Source organism: Culex pipiens, chromosome 3 (assembly GCF_016801865.2).
Source record: "Culex pipiens pallens isolate TS chromosome 3, TS_CPP_V2, whole genome shotgun sequence".
NCBI lineage: Eukaryota > Metazoa > Arthropoda > Insecta > Diptera > Culicidae > Culex > Culex pipiens.
Genome location: NC_068939.1, coordinates 136061319 through 136077771, shown reverse-complemented (window position 1 = coordinate 136077771; position 16453 = coordinate 136061319). Strand labels below are relative to the sequence as shown.

General features: G+C 38.1%; 1 protein-coding gene across 3 annotated transcripts in view; it reads left to right on the top strand.

The window, feature by feature from the left end:
- Positions 1 to 2188: 2188 nt before the first annotated feature.
- Positions 2189 to 16453, top strand: part of LOC120413774 (serine/threonine-protein kinase Pak) — a 108932-nt gene continuing 94667 nt past the window's right edge. For 2 of the 3 annotated variants that reach the window (XM_039574715.2, XM_039574713.2), the window contains exons 1-2: positions 2189 to 3214; positions 15179 to 15834. In XM_039574715.2, the coding sequence (XP_039430649.1) occupies positions 15720 to 15834 (115 nt within the window). In that variant the 5' untranslated portion in view covers positions 2189 to 3214; positions 15179 to 15719. The remainder of the gene's footprint in view (positions 3215 to 15178; positions 15835 to 16453) is intronic. The other variant, XM_052709350.1, reaches the window with a different exon arrangement.

The window sequence follows — 16453 nt, the reverse complement described above, 5'->3', positions numbered from 1 at the left end:
AATTTTAATTTGGAGGTAAAGAGTTAATATTGTTTTGATTAAATTACATCAATCTGTTCAAAATTAATAATAACTTAATTTGTAATAATTTAATACTCATTAAACTAGATCTATTCCCAGTTTCCTTAAAAATTAGAAATAATTCTGATGTCATGATTTCTGATAACCTGATTAATTATATATAAACCAAACAATACATTTAATTTCACAAAATTTAGTTTGTTCATTTATTATTTTTTCAGAGCATTTTAAAAAAAAGTTCAAAAAATTCAAGAAATGTATACTTTCGCTTGAATTTCGGGAATTCCCGGGAAATTTAAAAATTTCACGGGAAACGGGAAATATTTTTTTTTGGGAAATCCCGGGAATTCCCGGGAAATTTTTTCCCGGGACGGGAAATTGGACGCTCTAGTCAGGGGTATTAAAAAACACCCAAAAAGCTAAAAACCGAAAATTTGGATTTTTGGACCGTTCAAGAAAATCTCCAGAAATGTGTTTGTTTATCTGTAAAATCCAAATAAATCAAATTGATAGGAAAAAAATTCTTAATAGCAAGTTAAATTAATTGTAAATATTTTTTATTGTTTTGAATAAAATTATCATCAAAATGAACTAAACTTCCAAGATTTCATAAATAACTATTATTCAACGTCATCCAAGTGAAAAAAGTCTAAGAGAACCTCAAAATTGTTCGAAAATATCAAATTTCTAAAAACATTTCTTATTTATTTCAAACAATCATGCGGGGCAATATGCACCGCAACATTGGGGCAAAATGCACTACAACAACGGGGCAAAATGCACCACATCATGGGGCAAAATGCACCGGCTAAAAGCAGTTTTCACTAGTCACCACTAGATGACACCGCTGTTTTTACAAAGAAGCTTCACAGCGGTGCATTTTGCCCCGACCACGCTTTTTGCAGAAAATTCAATTAAAAATGCATTTTATGATGTTTTTTGATTCATCTATCTACACAATAATGAAGATTATGGCAAAATCTATATACCTCATTAATTGAGTACTAAAGCCCGATGCCAATTTTTATGTACAACTGTAAAAAACACGATTAAAAACCATTTCTGATCACTTTTTTTCATTTTAATGCAAAAAAAAATATTGACAAGACAACATTTTTTCGATGGATCAACTATGGTCCCCTTGGAACGAGCTGTCAAGTAGGAGCTTTTCTGTCAAGAAGGACCGCGAGGTTAATTTTTCAAAATTGATTTAAAAATCCTTGTGGTCGTACAAAGGGTCATTGTACTCAGAAAAATAAGCTTTATCAATGTGAACAATAATATCAGCAATCTAAGCTTAATTTTAGGACCCAATTACAATAACAATAAATGCTTTTTATATTGTCCAAAAATCATAATGAAAGTTCAATGAAAATTAGATGAAAACAAAACATTTTAAAGTTTTGCAAATAACTTAAGCTGTTTTTATACCACGATGCTCAAATTTTTCCAGCATGGTTTAGCAGTGTTAAGCCTCCAATTTCTATGTTTTTTCCCCCGGAAAATTCTTCCAAATACCGAAAAAAGCAGGGGGCGCATTTTGCCCCGGGGGTGCATATTACCCCCTCTCCCCCTACATGCTAGGTTAAGCCCTTTTTAAAAAATATTGTGGAACTTTAAATTATCTCAGAAGATCTTTAACATCAATCAATTAACGATTCTGTCAAACTTTTCATGAAATAATTTTCAAACTTGAGAATTTTGTGATTTAATAAATAAGGTGTAATCGGACATGAAACAAAAGCATGACAAGGACAACGTTTAATAACCAATTAGCTCTGAAATAGTCTACGGTTTTAAGTTTAAGCCAGGGTACAGTGCGAATTCGCTAATTCAATCCGCTCTGTTCTTGGTTCATATTTACCAACCAGCACAGCACCCAGACGTGAAACAGTCAATTCAAAAACACGCATTTCATTCCACGAATCACCCCTCTCTCCACAGACACATTCGACGCGCTCTGACAGCTCTCCGCATGCGTCAGCTTCACTTCAAGCGCAGCGTTGCCAGCCCGCGACACAAAAACGATAACTACTCTTTTCTTCGCTAATCAGATTGCCTCCCAGTGTAGTTCCGCTCACGTCCGCAGCCAGCTGTCAAGAGGGCAGCACCGTTTGACAGCTCCACACACCACTACATCAGCATCGCTGTGCATGAAAGTATGGTACCGACGACGACGACGACGACGATGCAAGAAGGATAGAACAGCCAAGAATCGTCTACTGTGTGGTCGTCCAGCGGACACAGCCATTGAGGGAGAATCGGCAGCGCCATCTCGGGCCGCGCGAGTGTCCTGTTCCGATTTTTGCGGAAGGTGACGGAAGAAACGACGGTGCGAATCCTCCGGTTGTCGCGGTCGGGTTTGTGCGGGACTTGGCGGATACAGTGACCCCCAGCTCGCGGACGGATCGATGGCTCGTTGACAGCGCGACGACGGGACGGACGGTGGTGGGCGAAGAAGTGAGTGGTGAGGAGATTTTCTCCTGTGTGTTAGAAAGGGGGCCCCGTGAATGGCTTTTTTCTATGTGAAGTCGGTGGTGTTCTTCTGCTTGGTTCTGCATGGTTTTGGGGAGTTTTGTTCAGCGTGTCGTGTCCGTGCGTTAGTCCCAGCGGGGAATACGGTGGACACAGAGCTTCGGGAAGTCCTCAATTAGAATGATCCCTGCTGAATGAGGCAGAAGCTTGAATGAAGTGGAAAGTCGAGAGTGAGACGCATGCAGCACACAATACCAAAGGGGGAAAGAAGAAAAAGTAACACCAAGTTCGGGGCTGGTGTTAGTGAGGGGTTACAGAAATTGCATACATGGCGTATTGCGAACGGGAGTAATAATTCCAAAATTTGACGGATTCATGAATTGGATCTACGGTGTACGAAGGTGCGAACGTTCAGCACCCGAATCAAGCTAGCTCAGCACAGGATCATACGCGAGTCAATCCAGTGGGAACCAACAGAAGAGTCGATCCATTTGGCTGGAGAAGACTGTCATTAACCAGCCGTACACGCACACTACGAAGAATCAGAAAGAGATTCCTATTTGATTGATTTTTGCTCCGCTGCGACTCTGCTTCTTCTTGACCGTGTGTGCCGTAGTGGATACACACTCAACACATTCCGGTTCTCCATTCTTGTGGATAAAAAGAAGAAAGAACAAGGAGTCACACTGGGGAGCACACACAGCAGTTCGCCAAAACGGTAAGTGTCTGAGTCATCAGTCTGCACGTATAGCGGTACATACTGACCCCTGTAGACCAGCCTGTAGCTTATCATTGACCAAAACGGGACAGCAGTGCAGCTGTCAAACCCTAAGTCCCTTCACCGCAATTCCTACTGGAATTGGCAGTCCCCATCGGACGTCGTCGTCGTTTTCACACCATCGCGGGACATTCTGTCTTCTAAAAAAAGAATTAACACACAAGAAAGAGAGACACCGCCAGCGGCGAGCAAACGTGGAAAATAGTGTAAAGAAAACACGAGTTATAAATATAAATAAATCTCTTAAGTGCTTGCCGCGAGCGATGATGATCGTCATGCAGCAGCAACAGCACAGTCGTCGACCGCAACCAACGGCGTCGTTCTGGAGGCCCAGAACTCGGGGTAATGATTAGCTCCCCGTCAACGACCGCCAACGCGCTCCCCAACCATGTCATGCGATCTCGTGTGATCTGCTGTTGTAGTCTTATACTTCTAGAGACTAGAGTTAGAGCAGGCACAGTAATAATGTGCATTAATGTGCGCGCGGACCGGAGCAGGCATGGGAAGTGTCACGTCGATGATGTCCGGGAATTGTACGGATGATCAGCTGAATTGAGGGTATGGAAACCCACGTTGCTTCCTCCCCTCAAGATTCAGAACGTGCTCAATCTCAGCCAAGTTCAACGAATCGTCTTTGCGGTTAACTATACGCAGTAGGCCTGGCCAATGAAAATAAGGATTTTGAGAGCAATCAGCGCACTGTTCTCCAAGATATGTACCATAGGAAAATTCACTGTATAATAAATAAACCTGAAACTAGAGCAAACTCTATTAAAAAAATTGAAGGGCAAGGTAGCTATGCCGAAGGCATAACCGGAATGACATTGAACAACAAAACATCTCAAAGGCTCTAAATCTGCCTGGGTTGGGATTTGAAAGAGTTATCAAGGGAGTTATCGTTTTTTTTTTATAGAGATATGGTTCATACTCTTCCAACTCACCATTCTATTAAATTTTCGCAAAACTTGGATTTTGGTTCCTAATCAGGAATCTGAATCTATTCAATTGTAAAGCGTAAATTAAAAATTTGATAAATTGAAAGGAAAACATAAAAAAACTAAGTTGACACATCATTTCCTAAGAAATAAACGATATAAATACAACTCTCTGAATGTCGATCTTCTGGATATCACTATTGCTCCAACTGTCAATATATTTTTCAGTCCCTTCAAGAAGCATGCTTTGATTTTCCGTTCTTCGTTTTAATACTTCGCGCTCTCGACGGTCTATTTAATATCCACAAAGAGAGTCCACTGTATCTAAATGAAGTAAACACAAATCAGTTGAATAAATAAAAAATATCTTCGGACTTATCAGATATTTTTCCAAAATTTATAGATTTTTTTCTACCAAAAATAATTATTTCTTCTTTGAATTTTGGCTTTTTGTTTGTTTTATATTACAATTTTATCATTTTTTTAATCAAAACTTTTTAAATTGTCTTTAAACTATATTGTCAAAAGTTTTTAAAAGATGCTCAGATTTGTTACTTCGACAACATACTAAATAAAATCATATTGTCACTCCCGGTTATAGCAACTTGACTAACAATGTATATTAAATGTAGAATTACAAAAGAAATTTAAAGCTTCAAAAATAGTTTATTCAAGAATGTTTTGAATTTTCACAATTGTGTGTACAGCGTCAAATTCATGAAATTTGTTGATTTCCGTGAAATCCCTTGAAATTTGTCAATTTTTGAAAATAGATGCTTAAATTAATAAAGCTCAACAAATATTTCATCCAAAAAGGCTTCTTATGTAAATTAAATGAGTTGAAAAGCGTGATATTAACAATTGAAGAATAGAAAACATACATTGAATCAAAATTGTAACAAAATTTACCCTAAATAACTGAAGCGATAAAAATCTTAGATAAATAGTAGATAAAAAAATAACATTAAAAGATCGCAATTTGGAACATTGATTGAATTTTTATCAGCTAATCTTCGTAAATTTTCTAAATTAATTCAAATTTTCATTAACTGTAATATTTTTTCTACAAACAACCAACTTACTTTAAAGGTAGATATACAAAAAGAAAGGAGAGAATCACATTTTTTAGAATGTCCTAGAAGCTTTTGAGTTTCAAATGTTTATAAGACCTTTTAGCCTTCCTCACTGAGGTAAGGCTATAATCCTGCTCTAAAAATGAACTTTTTATTAAAAGCTCGAAGACCCACCTTCATATATACACATCGACTCAAAATCGAAAACTGAACAAATGTCTGTGTGTGTGTGTGTGTGTGTGTATGTGTGTGTGTGTGTGTATGTGTGTGTGTGTGTGTATGTGTGTGTGTGTATGTATGTATGTGTTCAAAAATCTTGCCAAGTTTTCTCAGCACTGGCTGAACTGATCTTGATCGAACCAGTTGCATTCGACTTGGTTTAGGGTCCCATACATCGCTATTGAATTGTTTGAAGTTTCGATAAGTAGTTCAAAAGTTATGTATAAAAATGTGTTTTCACATATATCCGGATCTCAATTATATGCATGTAAACGATGTCCGGATCCATCATCCGACCCATCGTTGGTTAGGTTATCGAGAGACCTTTCCAATGAGTCCACAACATTGAAGATCTGGCAACCCTGTCTCGAGTTATGACCACTTAAGTGATATTTATGTTCTTTTTTGAAGCCGAATCTCACTTAAATGCATGTAAACGATGTCTAGATCCATCATCCGACCCATCATTGGTTTGGTAATCAATATACCTTTCCAACGAGTCCACATAATTGAAAATCTGGCAACCCTATCTCGAGTTATGACCACTTAAGTGATATTTATGTGCTTTTTTGAAGCCGGATCTCACTTAAATGTATGTAAACGATGTCCGGAACCATTATCCGACCCATCGTTGGTTAGGTGATCAAGAAACCTTTCCAACAAGTCCACAACATTGAAGATCTGGCAACCCTGTCTCGAGTTATGACCACTTAAGTGATATTTATGTACTTTTTTGAAGCCGGATCTCACTTAAATGCATGTAAACGATGTCCGGATCCATCATCCGACCCATCGTTGGTTAGGTTATCGAGAGACCTTTCCAACGAGTTCACATAATTGAAGATCTGGCAACCCTGTCTCGAGTTACGACCACTTAAGTGATATTTATGTACTTTTTTGGATCTTACTTAAATGTATGTAAACGATGTCCAGATCCATCATCCGACCCATCGTTGGTTAGGTAATCAAGAGACCTTTCCAACGAGTCTACAATATCGAAGATCTGGCAACCCTGCCTCGAGTTATGACCACATAAGTGATATTTATGTACTTTTTTGAAGCCGGATCTCACTTAAATGCATGTAAACGATGTCCGGATCCATCATCCGACCCATCATTGGTTAGGTTATCAAGAGACCTTTCCAACAAGTCCACATAATTGAAGATCTGGCAACCGTATCTCGAGTTATGACCACTTAAGTGATATTTATGTGCTTTTTTGAAGCCGAATCTCACTTAAATGCATGTAAACGATGTCTAGATCCATCATCCGACCCATCATTGGTTTGGTAATCAATAGACCTTTCCAACGAGTCCACATAATTGAAAATCTGGCAACCCTGTCGCGAGTTATGACCACCTAAGTGATATTAATGTACTTTTTTGAAGCCGGATCTCACTAAAATGCATGTGAACGATGTCCGGATCCATCATCCGATACATCATTGGTTAGGTAATCAAGAGACCTTTCCAACGAGTCCACATAATTGAAGATCTGGCAACTCTATCTCGAGTTATGACCACTTAAGTGATATTTATGTGCTTTTTTGAAGCCGGATCTCACTTAAATGTATGTAAACGATGTCCGGAACCATTATCCGACCCATCGTTGGTTAGGTGATCAAGAGACCTTTCCAACAAGTCCACAACATCGAAGATCTGGCAACCCTGTCTCGAGTTATGACCACTTAAGTGATATTTATGTACTTTTTTGGAGCCGGATCTCACTTAAATGCATGTAAACGATGTCCGGATCCATCATCCGACCCATCGTTGGTTAGGTGATCAAGAGACCTTTCCAACAAGTCCACAACATCGAAGATCTGGCAACCCTGTCTCGAGTTATGACCACTTAAGTGATATTTATGTACTTTTTTGAAGCCGGATCTCACTTAAATGCATGTAAACGATGTCCGGATCCATCATCCGACCCATCATTGGTTAGGTAATCGAGAGACCTTTCCAACGAGTCCACATAATTGAAAATCTGGCAACCCTGTCGCGAGTTATGACCACCTAAGTGATATAAATGTACTTTTTTGAAGCCGGATCTCACTTAAATGCATGTAAACGATGTCCGGATCCATCATCCGACCCATCGTTGGTTAGGTTATCGAGAGACCTTTCCAACGAGTCCACATAATTGAAAATCTGGCAACCCTGTCTCGAGTTATGACAACTTAAGTTATATCTGTGTACTTATTTTTCTGGATCTAAAAAAAAATAGCTGAAATATGTGTCCAAACCACTCATATTACCCATTGTTGGTAAAAAGTGAGGAAGGCATCAACCACATAGGTGGATTAAGTTAGTTTTTTTAAAAAAAAACACTAGATTTAAACTTTTTCATCTAACAAAAAATCTAAGATTTTTCCCGAGTCCCATGAAATTTTCACTAAATAAGATAAAATTGTTTGATGGTCCCTGTGGAAATTAGCAATTTAAAGAATTAATTTATAACTAACATTTCAGTTTCAAAGATTTTTTAAGTAACTTGTTTTGCAGAGCTTTTGATAAGTATGTTTTACATTTTTCACTCTAAATGTTTGCTTTAGTTCTATTCGGTGCGTAACTTAAAAGAACAAAAAAAATATAAAAGATTGGTGAAATTGGTGTCGATAATTTCTAACTGATTTAAAAATATTCTATTAAAAATAGTACTTCCTCTAATTTTAACATAAGATGTTCAATATTATTTTAACATTTTTAAGCGTGATTTGTTTTAATAAATACGGTAAAGTTAATTTTTAACAGTTATTTGCAAAAGCTATGAGAAAAAGTAAAACTAACCTCGGAAATCAATGCCCGTTTTACACCTCTTCCCTTTATATATTTGGCATAAGTTCATTTCGTCGTCGTCGTGCTATCTTGTCGCACCCCCCATTTCGACGTTCCGAAAATAACGTGTTTTAATATTTGACTTTGAATAAACAAAAACGAAAGCACGCAATGTAAATAATAACAAACATGCTTTGTTTCGCTGACCATTATGTGCATTGTCCTGAAGTTTGGTTGAAGTTGTTTGCTGGAGTCCCGAGTTATAATTTCAAATGATTACGGTAGTCTAGCTTGCACGTGCGTCAAATGCGTTCTGACCTGAATTCCCTTTGGCCAGTTGTCGCACTTACATCAATTTTCAGGGAGTGACAAGATAGCACGGCAAGATTTGAACTACTTTCATATGAAAAGTGACAGAAATTTGCCAATGTTTGTTGCCAGTGCCGATTTATTTTGCATCGGCCAATCTGTCTCCCTTGACGATCTGTACTCAATACGAGCTGTGACACACTGGTGAAAAACTAGGGCTGTTTTTGATAAAAAATTAGCACGATAGGATAAAACGATTCCGAATTTGCAGTTTATGTATGGACTTAACAAATACGCAATTATTCTGTTTAATATGCATGATGCTCAGTGGTGTTAAAACTCTAAGCATTTTTTCCTCTCTAGCCAATCCATAGAGGCACACCACCGATTAGTCACAAACGCACGTCGTCGGTATCGTCTGCTACGCCTGTTCGGAACCTTCTCCATGATCTTGCTCTATGTGCCATCTCCAACCAATCTCCCGTTCTTTTCGTCCTACCCGACCCGGTCCCGAATCCCAGCAAAGCAGACTTGCCGCAGTCGTCGCGTCGTCTTTGCGTCGTCGATGCCGGGTTTTATGCCAAATCTTCCGCCACACACGGTCACCGACTCGGTTTAGTGACGCCAGCCTTCCCCACTTTTGGCTGCTGCTGGAGAAGAGACTCGATGTCAGTTTTTTGTCCGCGGCTTAGGTGTCAAGCTGTTTTAACTCTGACGCAGAATGCTTGAACCCGGTGACGGTTGCCACACTTTCTTGGAATGCTAATTATGTCTCAAAATAAGATTGGGAAAAATGTATACAAACACAATTTTGAGACACACTGTTATCAACTTGGCTATCAAAGTGACTAAAATGGCAATCCATCATTTAGTCGGAAGTGCCAAGTTAGTCACTGGCACCAATCCTTCTTTCTCCGATGTTGGTTCAAATCGAACGGAAATCCACTTCCAAACAGCTCACTCGCTGGAAGAACTAAACGAACGTCAATAAACACATGATAACGATGTGAGTAAACGTTACGTTTTACCTGTGTGTAAGCAGTACTGGAAAACGCGATTGAATAAGCTCGTAAATATTTTGAACTAAATCATTTGAAGGTTTCATTTAAGGAAAAATCTATCACCCACTCTCTCTCTCTTCCTTGTTCAGAGTTGTTCACATTTTACCCTAATCAGTTTTGTCCAAAAAATCCCCTTCCAGTTCGGCACGACAACCAGATTGCAAGTGAAAGGAACGAGAAACAAAGAAAAAATAAGTGACGAGCTTCGATAATGCACAAAATTGTGAAGATAACAAAAATCAGCACGCGGGCACGTGGCCAAAAAGGTGCAAAATCACCTTTCGTAGATTTCCATATTTGGCAACGCTCTAATAATTGCTGTTGGTTATGGGTTTCAGCAGCTTTAATCGCCAAACACGTAACTTTGATAGATTTGCGCGATGCTTGTTTCTGGACGGTGTCAATCAGGATGCACAAAGTTTACGTCACTTTCCAAGTTTGTTTATAATATACTTTTTGAGAAGAGTTTGCGAAAGTCGTGTCTCACTGTAGTGGGGTACATTAAGGGGTAAACGTTTTATGTCTATGACCTGGTTCAGTGAAATTTGTACCGTCGTCAGCTTGGTTTGATGGTGCTCATCTCTATCTTTCTCTGTTTTTGCAGGAATCGTGCACACTTAGTTCGCCATAATCGTAAAAATCGATAAAGATAAATCCCAACGCCGCCGTCGCCGGCTGATGAACTGCTCGATGAGTCATGTATTGGCGATGACGGAGAGCTTGGGTTCGTCATTTGAGAAGTTTAAACGAAATACTAAATGGGTAATTCTCCGCCAACTCACACAGCAGTTGCCCCGACCCCTCTTCGATTTGCGTGAAATATTGTTCTAATGGGTAACTTTTGTCCCTGATCACGAATCCGAGGTCCGTTTTTTGATATCTTGTGACGGAGGGGCGGTACGACTCCTTTAATTTTTGAACATGCGAAAAAAGAGGTGTTTTTCAATGATTTGTAGCCTGAAACGGTGATGAGATAGAAATTTGGTGTCAAAGGGACTTTTATGTAAAATTAGACGCCCGATTTGATGGCGTACTCAGAATTCCGAAAAGACGTATTTTTCATCGAAAAAAACACTTAAAAAGTTTTAAAAATTATCCCATTTTCCGTTACTTGACTGTAAAAAAAATTTGGAACATGTCATTTTATGGGAAATTTAATGTACTTTTCGAATGTGCATTGACCCAGAAGGGTCATTTTTTTAATTTAGAACAAAATTTTTCATTTTAAAATTTCGTGTTTTTTTTTAACTTTGCAGGGTTATTTTTTAGAGTGTAACAATGTTCTACAAAGTTGTAGAGCAGACAATTACAAAAATTTTGATATATAGACACAAGGGATTTGCTTATAAACATCACGAGTTATCGCGATTTTACGAAAAAAAGTTTTGAAAAAGTTGGTCGTCATCGATCATGGCCGTTCATGGTCACCCGCGACAGACACGGACGACGAAACAAAGAGAAACGCAAAAAGTAACTTTTTCAAAACTTTTTTTCGTAAAATCGCAATAACTCGTGATGTTTATGAGCAAACCCCTTATGTCTATAAATCAAAATTTTTATAATTGTCTGTTCTACAACTTTGTAGAACATTGTTACACTCTAAAAAATAACCCTGCAAAGTTATAAAAAACACGAAATTTTAAAATGAAAAAAATTGTTCTAAATTAAAAAATGACCCTTCTGGGTCAATGTACATTCGAAAAGAAAATTAAATTTCCCATAAAATGACATGTTCCAAAAAATTTTACAATCGAGTAACGGAAAATGGGAGAATTTTTTAAACTTTTTTAGTGTTTTTTTCGATGAAAAATACGTTTTTTCGGAATTCTGAGTACGCCATCAAATCGGGCGTCTAATTTTACATAAAAGTCCCTTTGACACCAAATTTCTATCTCATCACCGTTTCAGGCTGCAAATTATTTAAAAACATCTTTTTTTCGCATGTTCAAAAATGGAAGGGGTCGTACCGCCCCTCCGTCACGAGATATCATAAAACGGACCTCGGATTTGTGATCAGGGACAAAAGTTATCGCTTAGGACAAAGTTTCACGCAAATCGAAGAGGGGTCGGGGCAACTTTTCCCGATTAAGTGTGAGTTGGTAGAGAATTACCCAAATTGAAATCAGTTTTGATATTGTCAATTCTCCCCAGCCTGATGGCAAGATTGTCAAATTGTATGTATGGGCCGCGATACTCATATTGGTTGGACCGTGGACCCCGCTATTTGGTCGCTTTACCCCTCTGACGCTAAATATAGGGTAAAAGAACCAGCAAATGTGCAATTGAAAAAAAGTTTTTTTTGTGAAAAAATATTTTAAATTTTGTTTTTCATGATTCATTTTGAATATGTTTTGTCAAAAAATAAATAACTAGAAAAAATAACATATTATCCAACCTTTTGAGGACGAAGTCAATCGTTCACATTTTTTAATGTTAACTTATTAACGTATTTTAGTGTTAAATGTCAATTTTCCAAAAAGATAATGTCCAGCTTGTGACGATAAACTACTTTTACTTTATTTAGAAATCGAATCCAGCAGGGAAACGATAACCAACTATGTTGGTCCGCACCGGGTTCTGAACTCCCATTTAAGAGGCGGAAGCGTTACCGCATGGCTGGGTCTTAAAAAAAATAACTAGACAATAAATAACAATTTCAAATTACAAACCTAAATATTCAATAAACTTATTCTCAAATTAACTCATAAATGACCTGTATACCCTATTTTGCGCAACCAGTTTATGGAGCGTTCACCCTATATGGACTGTCAAAAGCGAGGTTCACTTTTTGACAAGCTTGCCACCAGTCTGATTCTCCCCAAAATTTCTCAAACATTGTAAACTTTTTCTAAGCATTTTAGTTTCACTAGACAAGCACTGTTTTTTTTTCTAAATTTATATTTTTAAGACGAATCAAAATGCTAGAAGCTAAAATTATTCATTCATGATTGTTGTGCTAAAAGTTTTGTAGATCCAACTGAACATAGTACCTATAGTTGATTCTACAAACAAAAAAAAAGACGCTGGGTGAAATTCGAGCCATATCCGTGCAGGGAATCTCATCGGCTTGGGGGTTTCAGTTATTGAACTTGTATTTAATTTTTTTGATATATTTTTTACGAGTTTTTCATTTTTAAACAAAGTATGATGTTACATCAGGAACTGGTGAAATTTTTATCAGTTTTTGTTGAATTTCACATTTTTATACATTGTTTCAGAAAAAATACCTCAAATATCTACTAGGTTTTTCCATACAAGTCTACATACCATTTTCCGGGCAAGGCAGAATGTGTGCGTAATCATATGAAAATGGGCTTTTCTGATCAATACAGTGTCTCCGGCAAAGTTGTAGCCCATAATTAAGAATACCCGGAAAAAATTGCACTCTAAAATCAAATAATCAATTTCTTTATATAACTTTTTAGTTTGATTATTTAAGCATTTTTTTTTTCTTTTAAATTTCGACAATTTTGATGATTTATGGGACTCAAAAAGATATACCCGAGCAAAAGGAAATAACTTGGGAATTACATTTTTTTATATTTGAAAATACACTAAGCCAATAACATTTTATGTGATTTATAATCAAAAAAATCAAATTATTCGCTCTACAGCATTGCCTTGGCTTTCTCGATTGCGAGATTCCTACTCGAAACTAGGTGTCCGAAGGCTTGATTGTTGAGGCAATTGCAAGCCTCTTTTTACACCTTAACTTCCATCCACCCCGGGATTCGAACTGACGACCTTTGGATTGTTAGTCCAACTGCCTACCAGCGACTCGACCGAGACAGGACCCAGGGAGACGACTCCTACACCTGGACTGAGCTAACGACCTAACCTACCGGACAGCGTAATCATTCGGCCACGCACTGCCACTGCATGATAATACCAGAGATATGAATATATTAAAAACATCGATAAAGTGGTCTAAAATATGTTGCTATTGAGAAGCTAATCGCTCTCATTTTTAGATCAAATTTAAAAATTTTGAAATTACCTTCATTTCACAAATGTTCCATTTTGTGTAATGTTAGGTGTGTAATATTAAGTGTCTTTTTCACAAAGGTGAAAGGTTTCTTAAGGTTTGGTTACGGTGCGTTACCTCCATCCAAACATTCCCAAAAGTGAGATTCTCATTGAAAATTAAATGCTCTACAACTTTGCAAAACAAATTAAAGTTGGAAAACTCGTTCCTTAAAAGTTATTAGCGACTATAAAAAGTATTTTTTTATGAAAAACCGTTTCTTAATCCACCTTAAGGTGGGTGGTGCCTTCCTCACATTCAAAAAGTTAATACACTACAGAGCCTCGAAAAAGAGTATAAATAAGACTTATTTTTTTTTTCAAAATATCTGAGATCCGGTCGAAAAAAGTGTATAAATAAAACTTAAGAGCGAGTTTTTCACCAATGTGTAACAGGTCGTATCGTATCCAATATTTCTAACTAACGTGAAATTTTCCGAGGATTCCGATTATGACAAAATTGAGACCAAAAAGTGCCGCTATGGAGGCCTACAGGGCATAAACTAACGTTGTAAAATTTTTGTTGTAGAAAAATCGAAAAACTATGAGAAAAACTGCGATTGGCCAAAAAGTTAATACCGTAGGCTTATAGTCCATGAAATTACCTATCTTTTGACCTATGGGAGTATGGGTAATTTGCAAAAGCTATGAGAAAATTGGAATTGATGAAGTTTTACGGAAATGCGAGCAATTTTATTTTTTTTTTTTAGGTTTTTTGGACTTCAAACTTCGAAGCCCCTTTTACCCCACTTCCCTTTGTCGTAGAGGGCTCATATTTGGCATGAGTTCATCTCATGTATAGACAAACTAACGCTGAAAATTTCATCCAAATCGGAGCACATCGATACGACCTCTAGAACAAACCGAGCAGAATTTACAAATACTGCCTCTTAAGTGTTGTTAACTTTTCTTACAAAAACCACCCATTTTACAATCTTTTGGACTTTATTCGAAATTGTTTTTTTAGCATAACTTTTGAAGTACTTTACTAAACTTCATAATATTAACTAGGGTCTTTTGGGACCCCAAGACCGATCGAATGAGACCAAAACGATCGAAATCGGTTCAGCCAATCCGGAGATAATCGTGTGCATATTGTTCGGTGCACGGACTCACATCTAGACACACGCACAGACATTTGTTCAGAATTTGATTCTGAGTCGATAGGTATACGTGAAGGTGGGTCTACGAGGTCGAATTAAGAAGTTCATTTTTCGAGTGATTTTATAGCCTTTCCTCATTGAGGTGAGGAAGGCAAAACATTGTTTTCACCAACATTAGCCTCGAGTATCAATGAGTTAATTTCAACCAAATTCGTTCAAAATTTGCACCGATGCATAAAATAAGTCAAACCCCCGTTTTCCGCTTGTGGAGCTGGGGGTCATTTTTTCTGGGCACCCTAGTGTACATGTTAATAAAGTTGAGGATATCTGAACTTCATTATGTGATTTAAAATATGTTAGTTCGCCAAAACTAACCTTGTTTCTCTTCTAATTTTTCTTCCAGATCATTTTGCCACCAAACCAATGGATTACCTTCGGAAGAAAAAACTACAAAGAATCGTGAAAGGTGAATAAAATCGTGTTTCGTGTGAATCTTCTGCTCGCGTTTCTTTTCACCAAATCGGGGTGATTCCATTGTTGTTCGTCATTTATATCGGTTACCCGAAAAAAGCAAAAAAAGCAAAGGAAATCAATATTGCAGTATAGTGTGTGCTCAATGTGTGCCTGGGTGCGTTTGTGTGCTTGTATATTTATCGCAAAATAGAGTGAAAGAAGCAGAGAGGAAGAAAACCGCCCGAAAACGGAAGGAAGATCACGCGCTGTTTCGGTTTTTCTCCGTTTTTTTTATTTATTTGGGTGTGTGTGTGTGTCTGTTTCATATTGTAATTATTGCTATTTTCGGTCACGTTTCGTGCGAAAGCAAAGCCGCGAACCATTCCGGAGGCCTTTTTCTGGTGCCCTGTGTTCAGCGGAAAGGCAGCCAGCAATAATCCGGCGATAACGACGACGACGACCACGGAGAAGAGCGATAACCGCCGGAAGAAATGTCCAGCGAAGAAGACAAACCTCCGGCGCCGCCGGTTCGGCTCACCAGCAACCGCGGGGGCGGCGATCGGATCGATAGTGCCGCTCCGGTCGACATGAAGCCACTGCCAAAAGGTAAGAGGTTCAGGCCTAGGTTTTTTATTAAATGGTTCCTCGTCTTGCCACCTCCGATGAAAGGTTAACGGCTCGTAGCAGAGCACTCAGATACTTAACATTTCACGCCATGGATTTCGATTGGGTATTGTAAGCCCTGATCTTGCCATTTTGACGATGTAAACTTGTTCAAATTAGCTGGATGAAAGAATAATGATCGAAATTGAATATGCAATCCAATCACTGTAGAAAAAAATAGCAACAACATAAGCAGCAACAACTTATTTTGAAGCCTGCCCTTATGATACAATTTTAAGGTATGACAATTACATGCAACTTTTTGAAAAATTTACATATTTTTTTCAAATTCCTGCAATTTGGTCCTGGAATTTCTCAAAATCAAATCAAATTGTTCGCTCTACAGCATTGCCGTGCCAGCATTTACTTCCCTGTCCAACGGACGGCGTGATCAGACAAATCTCGCCTCGAAAAATGTCACCGGGACCGTCTGGAATCGAACCCTGACCGACTGGGTGAGAGGCAACCACGCTTACCCCTACACCACCGGTCCCGGCTGGAATTTCTTAATACAGTAATTACATCCCGAGCAGACGGAAATAACTTGGGAATAACATTTTTT